The sequence below is a fragment of the Trichomycterus rosablanca genome, chromosome 3 (assembly GCF_030014385.1).
Source record: "Trichomycterus rosablanca isolate fTriRos1 chromosome 3, fTriRos1.hap1, whole genome shotgun sequence".
NCBI lineage: Eukaryota > Metazoa > Chordata > Actinopteri > Siluriformes > Trichomycteridae > Trichomycterus > Trichomycterus rosablanca.
Genome location: NC_085990.1, coordinates 10,700,879 through 10,715,799, shown reverse-complemented (window position 1 = coordinate 10,715,799; position 14,921 = coordinate 10,700,879). Strand labels below are relative to the sequence as shown.

General features: G+C 41.8%; 1 protein-coding gene across 1 annotated transcript in view; it reads right to left on the bottom strand.

The window, feature by feature from the left end:
- The window catches only part of triob (trio Rho guanine nucleotide exchange factor b), a 173,835-nt gene that overhangs the window by 66,044 nt on the left and 92,870 nt on the right, over nt 1-14,921 (bottom strand). The window contains exons 14-21 of the mRNA XM_062992645.1: nt 14,497-14,671; nt 8,419-8,614; nt 5,730-5,899; nt 5,005-5,124; nt 3,885-4,076; nt 3,247-3,396; nt 2,262-2,376; nt 517-632 (exon numbers count right to left, since the gene is read on the bottom strand). Of these exons, the coding sequence (XP_062848715.1) occupies nt 517-632; nt 2,262-2,376; nt 3,247-3,396; nt 3,885-4,076; nt 5,005-5,124; nt 5,730-5,899; nt 8,419-8,614; nt 14,497-14,671 (1,234 nt within the window). The remainder of the gene's footprint in view (nt 1-516; nt 633-2,261; nt 2,377-3,246; nt 3,397-3,884; nt 4,077-5,004; nt 5,125-5,729; nt 5,900-8,418; nt 8,615-14,496; nt 14,672-14,921) is intronic.

Sequence of the window (14,921 nt, the reverse complement as noted above, 5' to 3'; positions counted from 1 at the left end):
GTGCCTGTGAGACTTTGTGCCCATCCAGTCATAAAAACATTTGTGAGGTCAGATACCTATGCTGAGGTCAAGGATCTGTACCAACCACGGGAGATCCCACACACCAAGCTTGGCAAATTATGTCTTTATTGACCTTGTTTTGTGCAGATGTGCACAGTCAGGCTGGAAGCATATTTATTTTTTATGTCCAGGTTCGAATCTCAGCTCTGCTATCAGCCGATCAGGCATTAATGTGATAAGAGGGGGATGACCAAAGCCAAGTGATGGACTGGCACCCTCTTTAGGGCATTCCTGCCTTGCACCCATTGTTTCCTGGCTGACTGGGTCAGTTGCAACAGCAGTGAATTCTCACTGAGAGCTGTACAGCGTACTGAGACTCATGCTATGCTCTCTGTAAACACCCACATCCTCCTTCAGATACTGCCAATTGTGTCTGTTGGATACCCAGCCAGGTTGGTAGCACTGTTGGGATTTGAACCGAAGAGGGATTTTTCATGTGCTGTGTGTGCTGCTGACCTGCTTGGCGCTGCGCTCAAACACCACGTACTGCTGGCAATGATCGAGCCTCCTTCTCCTCATCGTCCAGAAGTGAAGAACTCTGTTCTCCCTCTGCAGCAATTCATTCAGGATATCTACACACACACACATACACACACACACCATGTAAAACAGTTGTGTCATGACATTGTGTGTGTGTTGTGTTTTCCTTTGTATATGTGTGTGTATAAGTGTTAGTGTGTTTGTAAGTGTATTCATGTGAATGTGTGTGTGTGTGTGTGTGTGTGACAAACATCCATTAGAGACCCTGCACACAGAGTTCTGTAAAAGCATCCTAAAGGTGCACAGACACACCACGAACAATGCGTGCAGGGCAGAATTAGGCCGATTTCCACTAATTATAAACATACAGAGAAGAGCAATCAACTTCTGGAACCATCTAAATGAGAGCGACCCCCAAACTTATCATTATAAAGCCCTGAAACACCAAGAGCTGAGCAAACATACCAGTCCCCTCATCCAACTGGTCCTGAGTCACTACACCCATACACCACTAACACAAACAGATACACCACTAACACACACAGATACACCAGTAACACACACAGATACACCACTAACACACACAGATACACCACTAACACACACCCATACACCACTAACACAAACAGATACACCACTAACACACACAGATACACCACTAACACACACAGATACACCACTAACACACACAGATACACCACTAACACACACCCATACACCACTAACACACACAGATACACCAGTAACACACACAGATACACCAGTAACACACACCGATACACCACTAACACACACAGATACACCACTAACACACACAGATACACAAGTAACACACACAGACACTGTAATAACACACGCCGACACACCACTAACACACACTAACACAATAAAGACTCAGGAACAAGAGAAATCTGTAAACCCAATTAGAATAAACCAAATTACACAAAAAATCCGAACTAAATATCTGAATTATTGGGAAACTGAAACTAAAACTCAAAGTAAAATGCAGTGCTATTTGGCCCTAAACAGACACTACAGTGCAGCAGATTATCTGAGCACAGTATCCGACCCTAAATTAAGAAACACCCTGACGAGGTACAGACTGAGCGCACACGACCTGGCCGTGGAGACGGGGCGACACACCCGGTCCTGGCTGCCCCGGGAGGAGAGGTTATGTCAGCACTGCACTCTCAGTACAGTAGAGACGGAGCTGCACTTCCTCACCCGGTGTACCAAGTACCACCACGTCCGCTCCCAATTCTTCCCTAAATTTAATAACATCATCCACAACTTTACCTCCCTCCCAGACCCCGACAAACTGCCCCACCTACTGGGGGAGCACAGAGAGAGCTGCACACTAGCAGCACTCTATACTCACACCTGCCACCAGGTGAGGGACAGTGGGTGACCATGTCTCATACACACACACACACGCACACACACGCACAAACTGATTGTTTTACTACCTCATTAATGTAAATATTATAATTTTTATTGTTAATATTTTTGCACTGTTTTTATTAATATTTTATTCTATTTTATAATATTTTTTGCACATGTAACTGTTCTGTATATTTTTGTTTTTCCTTATTGTTATTTTTATATTTCCCTGTAACTTGCTTTGGCAATACGAATGTCCTTATTTGTCATGCCAATAAAGCTTCTTTTGAGTTTGAGTTTGAGTGTGTGTGTGTGTGTGTGTGTGTGTGTAAAGCGCTCACTCTTGACTTGCTGTTCTGGAGCTTTAATTTGTGCCAGCATGCCCGGCATGTTCACACTGTTCCGATGCAGATACTTCATAAACACATCTGCATTACGTCGTGCCAACGTACACGCCTGAAAAAAAACAAATACACAAGAGTTTAAACACTAAATTATTTTAATATTACAATATAAAAGCACGACTGGAAACAAAATGTAACCAGCGTACCGTGTAATTACTAAACAAGACAAATTAAAAAGAATGGAAGGTCAAACAGGAGTAGACCAGCCAGTAACCAGCCGCTTCTCATCCCCTGTCAGTTTGGGGTTCTCACACCAAGCCGTATTGCATACGGAGAGCCACTCTATGCTCCATGTGAGTCGCAGCAGCTCCCTCGCGGGGGGGTGCTGGAGCCTATTCCAGCTTTTCAATGGGCGCAAGGCACACAGTAACACCCTGGACGGGGCGCCAGTCCATCGCAGGGCAGACACACACACACACATACACACATCCATTCACCTATAGGGCAATTCAGTGTCTCCAATTAACCTGACTGCATGTTTTTGGACTGTGGGAGGAAACCGGAGCTCCCGGAGGAAACCCACGCAGACACGGGGAGAACATGCAAACCTCGCACAAAAAGGACCCGGACCGCCAAGCCTGGGGATTGAACACAGGACCTTCTTGCTGTGAGACGACAGTGCTACCCACCGTGCTGCCACCTGGTCAGGTCTTTTATTATTTTTGATTGAACTGAGCAGTCATACACTGACTTTTTTATTATTATTAAAAGTTCTGTTTTATGTATTATTATTGTTTATTATTATTATTATTATAAAAGCCCACAAAAGACTAGTGAATGTTTGGACAAACAAGTATGTGTTGCAATGCAGTCACAGAAAAATTACAGTTGCAGAAATAGAGAGACTGTCATGACATACACCTGCCTCACAAGTGTATGTAAACTTCTGACCCTAACAGTAGATGTCAATATTTTCATATACCTTGAGGAAAGCTTCCTTCTGCTCCAAATGTTTACTGATCATTGGCGTCACATGATCAGACTCGGAGTTAGGTCCGAGTTTATCCGATCCTCCACACCAGTCCTCCTCCCGCTTGTACTCCTGCTCCAGACTCTCCAACACACTGCACACCTGGAATAGCACAACATTGGCCACTTTATTAGGAACACCAAGACTGTCCCCTGTCCAGATATTATGCAATGACACTAGCATGGAAATGTTATTCTGGTGTGAGTATATTAGGTGCAGTAGTGTTGTTGGGACATCGAAATGTCAATGCTGAGAGAAGAACAGTGCTCCAACCAAAAATCAGCGTCATGTGATCAGATACTCTCCATTGCTCTAATGTGTGCTTACATGATATGCGTTCAAAATAAAAAGAACATCATAACTGAAAGCATTTCGTTAGTGGTGTCCTGCCCAGTTTACGAAGCAAAGCACTAAGTGGTGAAACTGAGGTCAGGAACACCCACTAGCAACCATGAAGAGCAATTTGGGCCACTTGAAGGAAAGAAAATTTATGCCAGTGACCCTGGACAAACACAGAATTGTCTGTTCTAATTCGGGACACTTCTTCCCTCATCTACCATGTGACTTCCCTGGTTCAATCATTCCCTCACCTGCTCTGAGGTTTTGTAGAAGGCCACCGAGGCATGAACCAGCTTGAGTCGGTCCTCCATCTTGAGCATGAGCTGCTGCCAGTGCGATGCCACCTTCTCGGCGCACTCACGAATGGTCTCGCTGTCATAGTGTGCTGCCTGTAGCAATGCCTCGGCCTTCTGCTGCACCTGCAGTGCACTCTGGTGTGTCTTCTGCATCGGGAGAAGACCAAGAATGAGACAAAATGGTAAGGAAAATGAGAAAGAGGTCAGAAATTCAATACAGAAAGAGAAAAGAAGGTGTCAAGACCTGCTCCATTAGAGGTGTGCTAGTGGGGATCATAACATATTCCATCAGGGGTCAAGGGTTACACATTTACGAATCAAGGAATGTTTTATTAGGACTCATGGAAAATCCATTAGGGTAAAAGGGGCATCCACTAAGAGATCTAAGGGATCAAATGATGTTCTATTAAGGATCATGACTTTTCCTTTTAAGGTTCAATGGTACTATGTTGTATTTTATCAAGAATTGCAGGCTAATTAAGAGGTAATCCATTAGGGATAAATCAGTACTCCATTATGGGTCAAGGGATAATTCATTAGAGAACAAATATACTCCTTTGAGGAAAATCTCTTTTGGGGGGTCAATGGGTATAAGGAATTTTTTGGCATTTGATTACAGCTCAAGAAATACTCCAATGGACATCAATAGCTACCCAGATTGAGATCAGTTCAGTTTGGTTCAGTTTCCATCCACTTTTCCAGGTGAGGCTCATAGTGGCAACAGACTGACAGAGTCAGCCCAAATTTCTGTATCCCCATCCACAAATTCTAGCTCCTCCTGGTGGATCCCCAGATGTTTCCAAGCCGGTTGTAAGATATAAGTCCTCCAGCAGTTCTGGCTCTGCACTGAGCTGCCTGTCCAGGGGGTCATGCCAGGAATAGCTCTATTGGGAGCCAACTAAAGGCTGGGGGGTGATTTTCGAAAAACGAGGATCGTAAAATTAAGCAAATTTTCCTGTGAAATTAGTAGGGCCCCAATAATAGTATCATAACAGCAACTAAAGTGGATTCTCTATCTCTCTCTCACTCTGTGTGTGTGTGTGTGTGTGTGTGTGTGTGTGTGTGTGTGAAGAACCTCAATGGCGTGCTGAAACTGCTCGTGTTCCCTTTGAAGCTGCTCAGCCTCCTGTAGAGAACTGGCTGTTATCAGCCCGGCGTTCAACATGGACTCGCCATTACGGATCCATCCCAGTACCTGCAACACACACACACACACACACATTTCAGCACTGATGTACAGTAACTGTATCTGTAACTGTCAATTCTAGTAAGGAGATTAAGCTGCCGTGTCTGTCTGTCCCAGTGGACATAAAGTGCCCAGCAGGATGCATGTAGGACGCGTGGCATCTGTCAGTCCTGGTAATGATTGTGTAGGCATAGTAGTTTTAGCAATTGAGGCATAGCCTTTCTGTCAATCCTAGTAAAGAAGCCGTAGGCTCAGTGACTAGCTGTACAATAGATTAGACGAATGCCTTCATTGGTCATATATACATACACAGATGAACAAAACAATGAAATTCTTTCTTTGCATATCCCAGCTTGTTTAAAAGCTGAAGTCAGAGAGCAGGGTCAGCCATTGTACGGCACCCCTGGAGCAGAGAGGGTTAAGGGCCTTGCTCAGGGGCCCAACAGTGGCAGAGCTGGGATTCAAACCGTCAACCTTTCAGTTGATAGCCCAAAGCTCTACCTACTAGGCTACCACTGTCCCTGTATCTAAGGATGGACTGCCTCACGTCAGTGGCAATAAAAACAGTGTGTATAAGACAAACACGTGTTTGTATGTGCATGTTGGTATGTTACCTGTTTGACCTCGGCCTGTAGGTGGCGCAGTTGCACGCACTGCTCCAGGTGCCGCCTGTGCTGCTCGGCTGCTGCGTCCAGCTCCTGCTGCTTCTCGTGCAGGAAGTCCAGCAGGTCCTGAACCCTTGTGGCCATGTTAACATCTCGATCACACAACAGCTCTATACCTACTGACAGACAGAAGACAGACTCAAGCTTAGGTTTGTGTGCCATCAGTTATCTTTCCAATTAGTCACGAGACCACGGAACGCATTAACATGTTTCCCATACATCTTTATAAGAAAAGATACCTTGAAACTCAATGCCTTTTAAACTCAACACCACTTCCAGAACAAACTGACGTGGAGTTTCAAGGTACCACTGTATTAGAATTGCACTGTTGCAGCAATAATGAGGAGAAACCCTATCCAACCGACCCTCCCTCAGACACAGCCAGCTAAGTTTATTCAGCAGTAGCATGGAATGGTAGCCAGAGAGAGTCAAATGACTGGCTATGTCTGGGGGAAAGGGGTTAGGGTTGGCCAGTCTGTTATTGGGAGGTACACTTCTCAGTGCGCTCTGAGTGCCAGTTCCAATCCCAGATAAACTAAAGGATTTCAACAAAGTGCCAAATCAGGTATGCAGACTAGAATAATCCGATGTGGCGTCCCCTTAAAATACGGGGGGAAATGTGATCAGGGTGTGTCTCTCCGTACACAAAGCTGATACACAAGTGAACTTGTTGGAAAGGGCATGTGTTAGTCACTGCTCTCCTCAGTCAGAGTGGAGGTCAACATCAGTACATCAGTAGAGAGGAATCATAATGCCATTGGGTAATTGGATACGACTAGAATGGAAGGGAAAATTAGGGAAGAAATGCAAGCTGCTCGGCTGCTGGCCATTCAAACGAAACCTCAGGTCAGCGTTACAGTACAAGCAGAAATCCTACAAAGCTACACACTACATACTCACACTTCACTCCTGTCGTCCAGAGCTGCATCGGACTGAAGTTCGGAGATGCCTCCACCATTGCAATTGTGTTGTGATTGTGTGTGTGTTTGTAGGTCTGCAGAAATGTTCTTTTGCTCTGATTTTTAGTGTCTGTGTATGCTGGAAGATTGCAAATCAGATCAGAGCAGAGTGTGGAGGGTGTGTGTGTGTTTCACAAGGTGGGGGGTGTGTGTTCAGAGAGAGTCAGAGCAGAATGTGGAGTGATTTGGAGAGGATTAAAGCACTGGGTGAGCTGGCTTTAGTGTATAGCATTAGCGTTAGCCGCTCCACCCCCTCTTAAGTCTGCTGGCTTAACCCGCTTCTCATCTTCCAGCATGCACACTTACTGTACGCACTCACACACTGATGCATGTATGAGGGTAGCTAACGACTCAGGCTTTTATAATTATAATTTAAAAAATTATAATAAATAATAATAAATAAAACAAAACATTTAATAATAAAATATTAATAAATACAATTCTTATTATTTTGCAATATAATATAAAATATGATATATATATATATATATATAAATATATATATATATATATATATATACTGTATATATATATATATATATATATACACAGTATATATATATAGTATAATAATAATAAACATTATTACTTTTATTAATATTTTATTATTTATTTATTCATTGATCGTCTGTTTTACCACCGCCTTATCCTATTAAGTATTGCTGTGGGTCTGATTCACTGGGAGGAAACACCCTGGACAGGTTGCCCGGTAATCACAGGGCAAACACACACACATACACACACACACACACACACACTTGGGGGACTTTAGTATCTTCAGTTAACCTGACTGCATGTGTTTGGACTGTGGGAGGAAACCCACACAGACATGAGGAGAACATGCAAACTCCATATCGGAAATACCCAAACTGCTTCACCTGAGAATCAAACCCAAGACCCTCTTGCTGTAAGGCGACAGTGCTACCCACCGAGCCACCCTATTGTTATTAATACTACTATTATTGTTATTATTGTTTTTTTTATATTCCTCCCTTTACTGCCAATTTATTCATTTCCAACTTCCAATATCAGACTAGCACCCGTCCCCTCCACGACACGTTCAGGTTTCCTTTGAATATAGTGTTAATTATTTTTATGATTTTTACTTCTTAATTTACACTATCTGCTTCATCCTTGTCAGGGTTGCAATGGGACACTCACTGGAAAAGATGCCAATCTATCAGAGGGCATTACACGCTTAGCTATTCACATACTCACTCACATTCAAAAGCAATATGGAGCAGCCAGTACCCCTCCTGTATGTTAATGCATCTGATCAGGCATGTTGTAGTGTTTTTATTACAGCCAGAATTTAATAACTGATATTAAATCGATATTTTGCTATTGTTCCAATAAACTAAAATGTCATAGATTTTGGAGTTTTGAGGAACAAAACTGTGGGAGGAAAAGATGGAAGGAAAACAGCAGCAACCTTGGACCTAGTAACAAACTCTATTACATCCCTAAATGTTACAAATAAACTTACACCAAGGTCTCAGTCTGTTTATTATTACGATTTTAATATCATGTTTGAGACTTTGGTTACATTCATTACAGAACAGTCAGCGGTGTTCTACAAGTCATCAGTTCAATGCTTTCATTTGGCTGAATGTTCCGTCCATTGTGTGTGTTAGTGCACTTTGTAGCGTGTGTTTGTGTATCTGTGTAAAAAGACCAACCTGAGTTGTGCACCTCGGTGACGTACTGCAGCAGCTCGCGGCCCTGGTGGATGGCGTGAAAGGTCAGGTTGTTCATGGTGAGAGTTTTCTCAGCATGCTGCTGCAGACGCTGTTCAGCAACAGTCAGCTCCTCAGTGTCAAACTCACCCAGCTGTTGCACCAACTCTTCGCTCCATGACTCCAGGTCTGAGATCACCTACACGCAAACATATTAAACAGGTGTGTAAACTGTTCCAAACAAAGCAGGTGTGTACATGCTTCAGCGCATAGCCAGTACACTGTTCCACACAAATCAGAAGTGTAAACTGGTTCTCACAACAAGGTGTGTAAACTGGTCCCAAATAAATCCTGATCATGAAGTGATCACACTGTCCTAACAGGAGGAGTCAAAAACAACACTGTTTTTCATCATACCATGACCACACACACAGACAGTCACACTTCTCATTCTAAAACAATAGGTTCAAGATGATGTTTGTTCTTAATATATGAGTCCAAGTCTGACACACACAGGGTGTTTTCTTAAAAAAACTCTGCACACAAGGTGGAGATGGCATGTGTATAAACTGGCTTTCACATTCAGGTGTGTAAACTGGTTCCCACAAGCCAGGACTTTAAAACTGGTCCCCAGAAAGCAGGTATATACACTGATTAGCCATAACATTAAAACCACTTCCTTGTTTTTACACTCACTGTCCATTTTATCAGCTCCACTTACCATATAGAAGCACTTTGTAGTTCCACAATTACTGACTGTAGTTCATCTATTTCTTCACATACTTTTTTTTTGCCTGCTTTCAACCTGTTCTTTAATGATCAGGACCCCCACAGGACCACCACAGAGCAGGTATTATTTAGGTGGTGGATCATTCTCAGAACTGCAGTGACACTGACATGGTGGTGGTGTGTTAGTGTGTGTTGTGCTGGTATGAGTGGATCAGACACAGCAGTGCTGCTGAAGTTTTTAAATACCGTGTCCACTCATTGTCCACTCTATTAGACACTCCTACCTAGTTGGTCCACCTTGTAGATGTAAAGTCAGAGACGATCGCTCATCTATTGCTGCTGTTTGAGTTGGTCATCTTTTGGACCTTCATCAGTGGTCACAGGACGCTGCCCATGGGGTGCTGCTGGCTGGATGTTTTTGGTTAGTGGACTGTTCTCAGTCCAGCAGTGACAGTGAGGTGTTTAAAAACTCCATCAGCACTGCTGTGTCTTATCCACTCATACCAGCACAACACACACTAACACACCACCACCATGTCAGTGTCACTGCAGTGCTGAGAATGATCCACCACCTAAATAATACCTGCTCTGTAGTGGTCTTGGGAGAGTCCTAACCACTGAAGAACAGCATGAAAGGGGGCTAACAAAGCATGCAGAAAAAAGAGATGGACTACAGTTAGTAGTTGTAGAACTACAAAATGCTTCTATATGGGAAGTGGAGCTGATAAAATGGACAGTGAGTGTAGAAACAACGAGGTGGTTTTAATGATATGGCTGATCAGTGTAAATACACATGTCCCTTACAAGCTAACATAAACTTTTAACTTCATCTGTACGTTAACCTCAACAAAACCAGCCAGCTGTGCTATTGCTCGACTCTCTAAAAATGTAAACATACACAGAAAAAGCAGAAGCTTTTCCACCTCATGTCCTCAAACGTCTCTCCAATCTATATCTAATCCAAGTTTAACTTCTAAATTTGATCTACAAATCATACAAGCACAGTCTGCTTAAGAACGCCACTGTTTTAATGCATAGAACATCTCACAGGTAGAGAATTACAGCATTTAAATCAACACTAGCATGAAACTATGGTCTCAAGAAAACCTGGAGGAAACCAGAACCAAGTTCTGTCCCCTAGATCTCACCTTGAGAGGACCAACATCCTGTTCTTCTCTTTTACTTAACACCGCAGCGAAAGAAGCGACAGACAGGAAGCATGTTCTCTAGGGTGTATTTAGGAAAACAGAAGCTCAGACACACGCCCTGGTTCTGCTCTGCCCTCACTGACGGTCCCGTCCCGCCCAGCTCTGAGTAAGCTTCAGCACAAGAGCTTCTTTTAAGAAATGACTGGAATTCTTGATCCTGACATCGATCATTGCTGTGATCCTTCATTCACAGACCATGAAGGAAACACTTTCACCCTCTGATTTCTGACCGCCACTGATACTGTTACCTGAGGAACCAGTTGAGGGTAACGTGGTCACCCCAGCTATGAACCCATTTCTGAGAATGATAGCACTGACTATCAGGTGACATCTGATAGCCAAGCATGTTGGATGACAATAGAGCGAGAGCTTTTTATCAGAGTTGAATTACACCAGGTCGGGTTTCGTTTGCTTAATTATGCCTGTATTATTAGGTATAGCAGTGGTGCCCATACTTTCGTGGCTTGAGATCTACTATTTCAGTCAACAGGTCATTTCGATCAGTAAGTTCATCAGTAAGGATGGACCGATATTTAGACCTAAGGCTGTTTCACACAAGTAGGTTGATCCAAAAACGCTGTCAAATATGTGGCACATTTATGTTTGGATATTTTTCCTCAGTCAGCAAGTTCCAAAACAGAGTCCATCAGAGGCCCTTGACTTCATGAATGTCAGATTGTAGGGTTAAAATTTCTGTATGCAACATGAGATCTGAATATTCTCCGTCAGCTTCTTCCACGTATGAACGAAACAGCCGTTTTTGAAGTGTTCTTGCCCGAATCTAACCGCTTTTGGTTGCTTTGTGCTTGTGCTTGGTTGCGCACTCATCTTCACAAACAGTGTAGGTTACAAAAGAAAAATGCAAAAATAGCACAAACTGGCTACTAATGAATTAAAACTTTATAGATTCGCAGTGCTTTAGGCAGGCTGAGACGCGTGGCTATGGTAACAAACCGCTAATTAAAGAAACAGTGGCCACATTTCATGTCAATCACGTTGACCTGTTTGAATGAAGGGCAATCTACCAGCCTGTACTGTGTGATCAACTGGTCGATTGCGATTGATGTATTGGGCACCCCTGATGTATACTCTTACAACCTCTGGTCAAATTCCATCATTTCTTGCTTTTCTAAAAATAAAAATATGTTGAAACAAATGTAAATATATTTTTCTTCAAATTGTGCTGTAAACGAGCACTTTGCTGGTTCTAAATTTAATAAATTAACAAAAAATTACTTATTATCACAGAATTTTCACTTAACCTTGTGAAAATACATAGAGGTTAGTCTACGGCTCTACTCAGTCAGGGCTTGAGTGGCGCAAACAAAGGAGGAGATACAATTAAGAAAATGGAAATGACTATATTGGGAGAAAAAAAGATCAGGGAAGCTGCTAAAAAAGAACCAACAAAACCGAAGAACCAAGACTAGTTCCAAAAAAAGGTCTGTTAGCCATCAATTAAAAGCCTACTGTAACATGAAGACGATGAAGAAGAAGAATGAAGTCCCAAATGAAATTCCGTTAGGAAGATGTGGACCAGAATTCAGTACCAAAAAACAACAAATTTGGTTGAATTTTTACCAGTTCCGTCAAGTTAGGTGGTTTATGGTCATTAACAAAAGTATAATATAATAAGGACAAAAGTATTTCGACACCTGATCAAGAGCTTGTTGGCCCTCCTATTCCAAAACAGAGATGTCGTTTCAAATGACTCATAAACAACAAGAGTCCCAAGCGTCAGCATGTGTTAACATTAGTTATGTGTGACAATTATATATTCACTTCATTTCAACATTTTCGTTAACTTTGGATTGGAATCTTACTTATAATGGTGGAATACCCTACGTAGTGCACTTCACAGGAACAACTGGGGTGAATGGAACGCTCCTACAGAATTGGCGCTAATGGTTGAAAAACCGCTTTCTGAACCAATCAGACCTTCTGATTTAAATTTTTTGTAAGAAATGCTGTTATTTGCATTTATTCAGTTTGCGTCACACAGATGATTGTCAATGAAACGCTTGATTGGCTTTCTAACGAGTTCGTGTTTTACTTTACAACCGGGTGAAGTTTGGAGGTTTTTAATTATAAGCACACATTTACAAAATAACGGATTATATTTCTAATGGAACACACGGTTATACATTTAATAGCATCTGGAAGAACATAAGCTAAGGTAAGCAGTGGTTATGATTTGTTTTGCTGTGTTTTGGATTTTGGCCGCTGTGCTGTGATTTATCATTTGCAATGAAAACAAAACGTATCAGTTTAAGCTTTTAACTGGTACCTGGTACCTTCTTGTTACGGAAATTACATTCATTTGCACAATGACTAGGAAAGTAAAGGCACTAAGAATAACGGCAAAATACAGTTGCTAATCTGTTGTTGTGTTTTATCTGAACTTACATAATATTATTTCCAATATATGTTTTGTGTTTATTATATTGACTCGTGACTTGACTCGGACTCTAGCCTAAAGACTCGTAACTCGGACTCGTATTTTGTGACTTGTGAATATCTCTGTTCCAAAACCACGGGCGTTCATATCAAGTACTTTGTGTAATTAATACAAAATTTGTCTTTAATGTGTCTGTGGAAATGTGCACACATAAAGTTAAAAGGTGTTTAATGGGGTTGAGGACAAGGACTCTGCACTTCACCAGAGATTATCATTTATTTTGTGTACTTGTTTTGTACATATATTAGCAATGTTTGGCTAAAAAAAACTTTAACTAAATAATAAGCAGAGGGTGTCCACATAATTGTGGCCTAGTAGCGTACATGTTACTTATAAGTGTGTACACTTTCGGCTTTAATCGTTTGTTTACATTTGGAGGAGTTCCCGCCGAGCAGGCCTGAAGTAACACTGGCATCAATCAGTGGATGTTTGTTGCCATCTTGTGTCAGAGCAGTGTAACTACATAACCTGTATATAAAGTTCCAGAGAGGCCTAATCCTGAGGTAAAAAACTTATTGAAAAATTTAATAAAATAAATTGTAATGAGTGACGCTGGAAGACAAAAAAATTATGAGTAAGATATAGTTTTGTTGATTTTTTTTACAGTCGAAGTTTCTCAACTGCTGAAGAACTGCCGGATACCCCAAGTGGGCCACAATGGAACTTACAGGGGTCTCTAGACCTACACTTTCCAGAAGCCAAGTGGTCTTTATTAAAAAGCAGGTTAGCAGATTTACACTTTATATTAATTTAGCAATGACGTTTCTGTAAAGCAACTCAATTGCAACCAAATACAGTGCAAGCAATTGAGGGTTAAGAGCCTTGCTTGTATGTCAAACATTGTCAAACAGCCACCGAGTAGTCATCCTAAACCACTGAGCTACCATTTTACATTTACATTTTAGGCATTTAGTAGACGCTTTTATCCAAAGAGACTTACAATTATGACTGAACACGATATTTGAGTAATTGAGGGTTAAGGACCTTGCTTAGGGGTCCAACAGTGGCAACTTGGCAGTGGTGGGGCTTGAACCGGCAACCTTCTGATTACTAGTCCAGTACCTTAACCACTGAGCTATCACTGTCTCAGTCCTCTTTCATATAATGTGTAAAGACATCCCATATGACATAAAATATACTAATAATTAGAAGCTGTAGCACAATACCACTGGGATCCACAGTGGTGCAATCAGCCGGTAGGACATTTCCATACAGACATAATGACGCAATGAATCAGCATCCTGTTCAGAGTGTGGTACTGCGTTCTGCTTAGTGATTTCGGGAAAGCCTTTCCTTTCCCACAACCTTCCCTATACTATTGTTACAAAGCATAGAAATTGAGGCACATAGTTTACATCATTACAATTATTTTGCTTTTGATTATAAGCAGAAGAAAAGACTTCAGTAGCCTAAGCCAGCAAATGTAGGGGGCGGTTTGAGGATAATTCTTTAGAAAACAATGAACAGAGCGCTTATTTCTGATTATTTACCAATATCTACACTGAACCAGCTCTAAAATAGTGCCCTGTGTGAGAAATATAACCTACAAACAGATAAAAAGGAGGAAGAAACATTTATCAGAATTAAATTCACTATTCCACTTCATCCTTTGGTTTGTCATTTGAAATGCCTGGAGTCTCTGTCCTGCGTTGGAGATTATTGCTTCATTAAATATTTGTTACTCACATCAATGGCGTCTCTCTCAAAGATTCGCAGCTGAAGGAAGAGCTCCAGTTTGATCTTTCTCTCCTGAAAGAGTTCCTCCATACGAGCCTGAGCTTCATCCAGCTGCTGCAGGACACTCTCGATGTGAGCCATGGAGCTGTTGTGTGGCGTCTTGTTGCTGGAGACTGCAGAGTCTCTGTGGAGGTGAAAACGTAAAATACATTGCTATAAGCATCTATAGATGTCAGTAAAGTCTTAATAGGAAGTAAGAAATAAATTCCCCACGCCTGGTTAGGTTGACAGGTCCGCCTAAGAGTAAAACTATCTATCTATCTATCTATCTATCTATCTATCTATCTATCTATCTATCTATCTATCTATCTATCTATCTATCTATCTATCTATCTATCTATCTATCTATCTATCTATCTATCTATCTATCTATC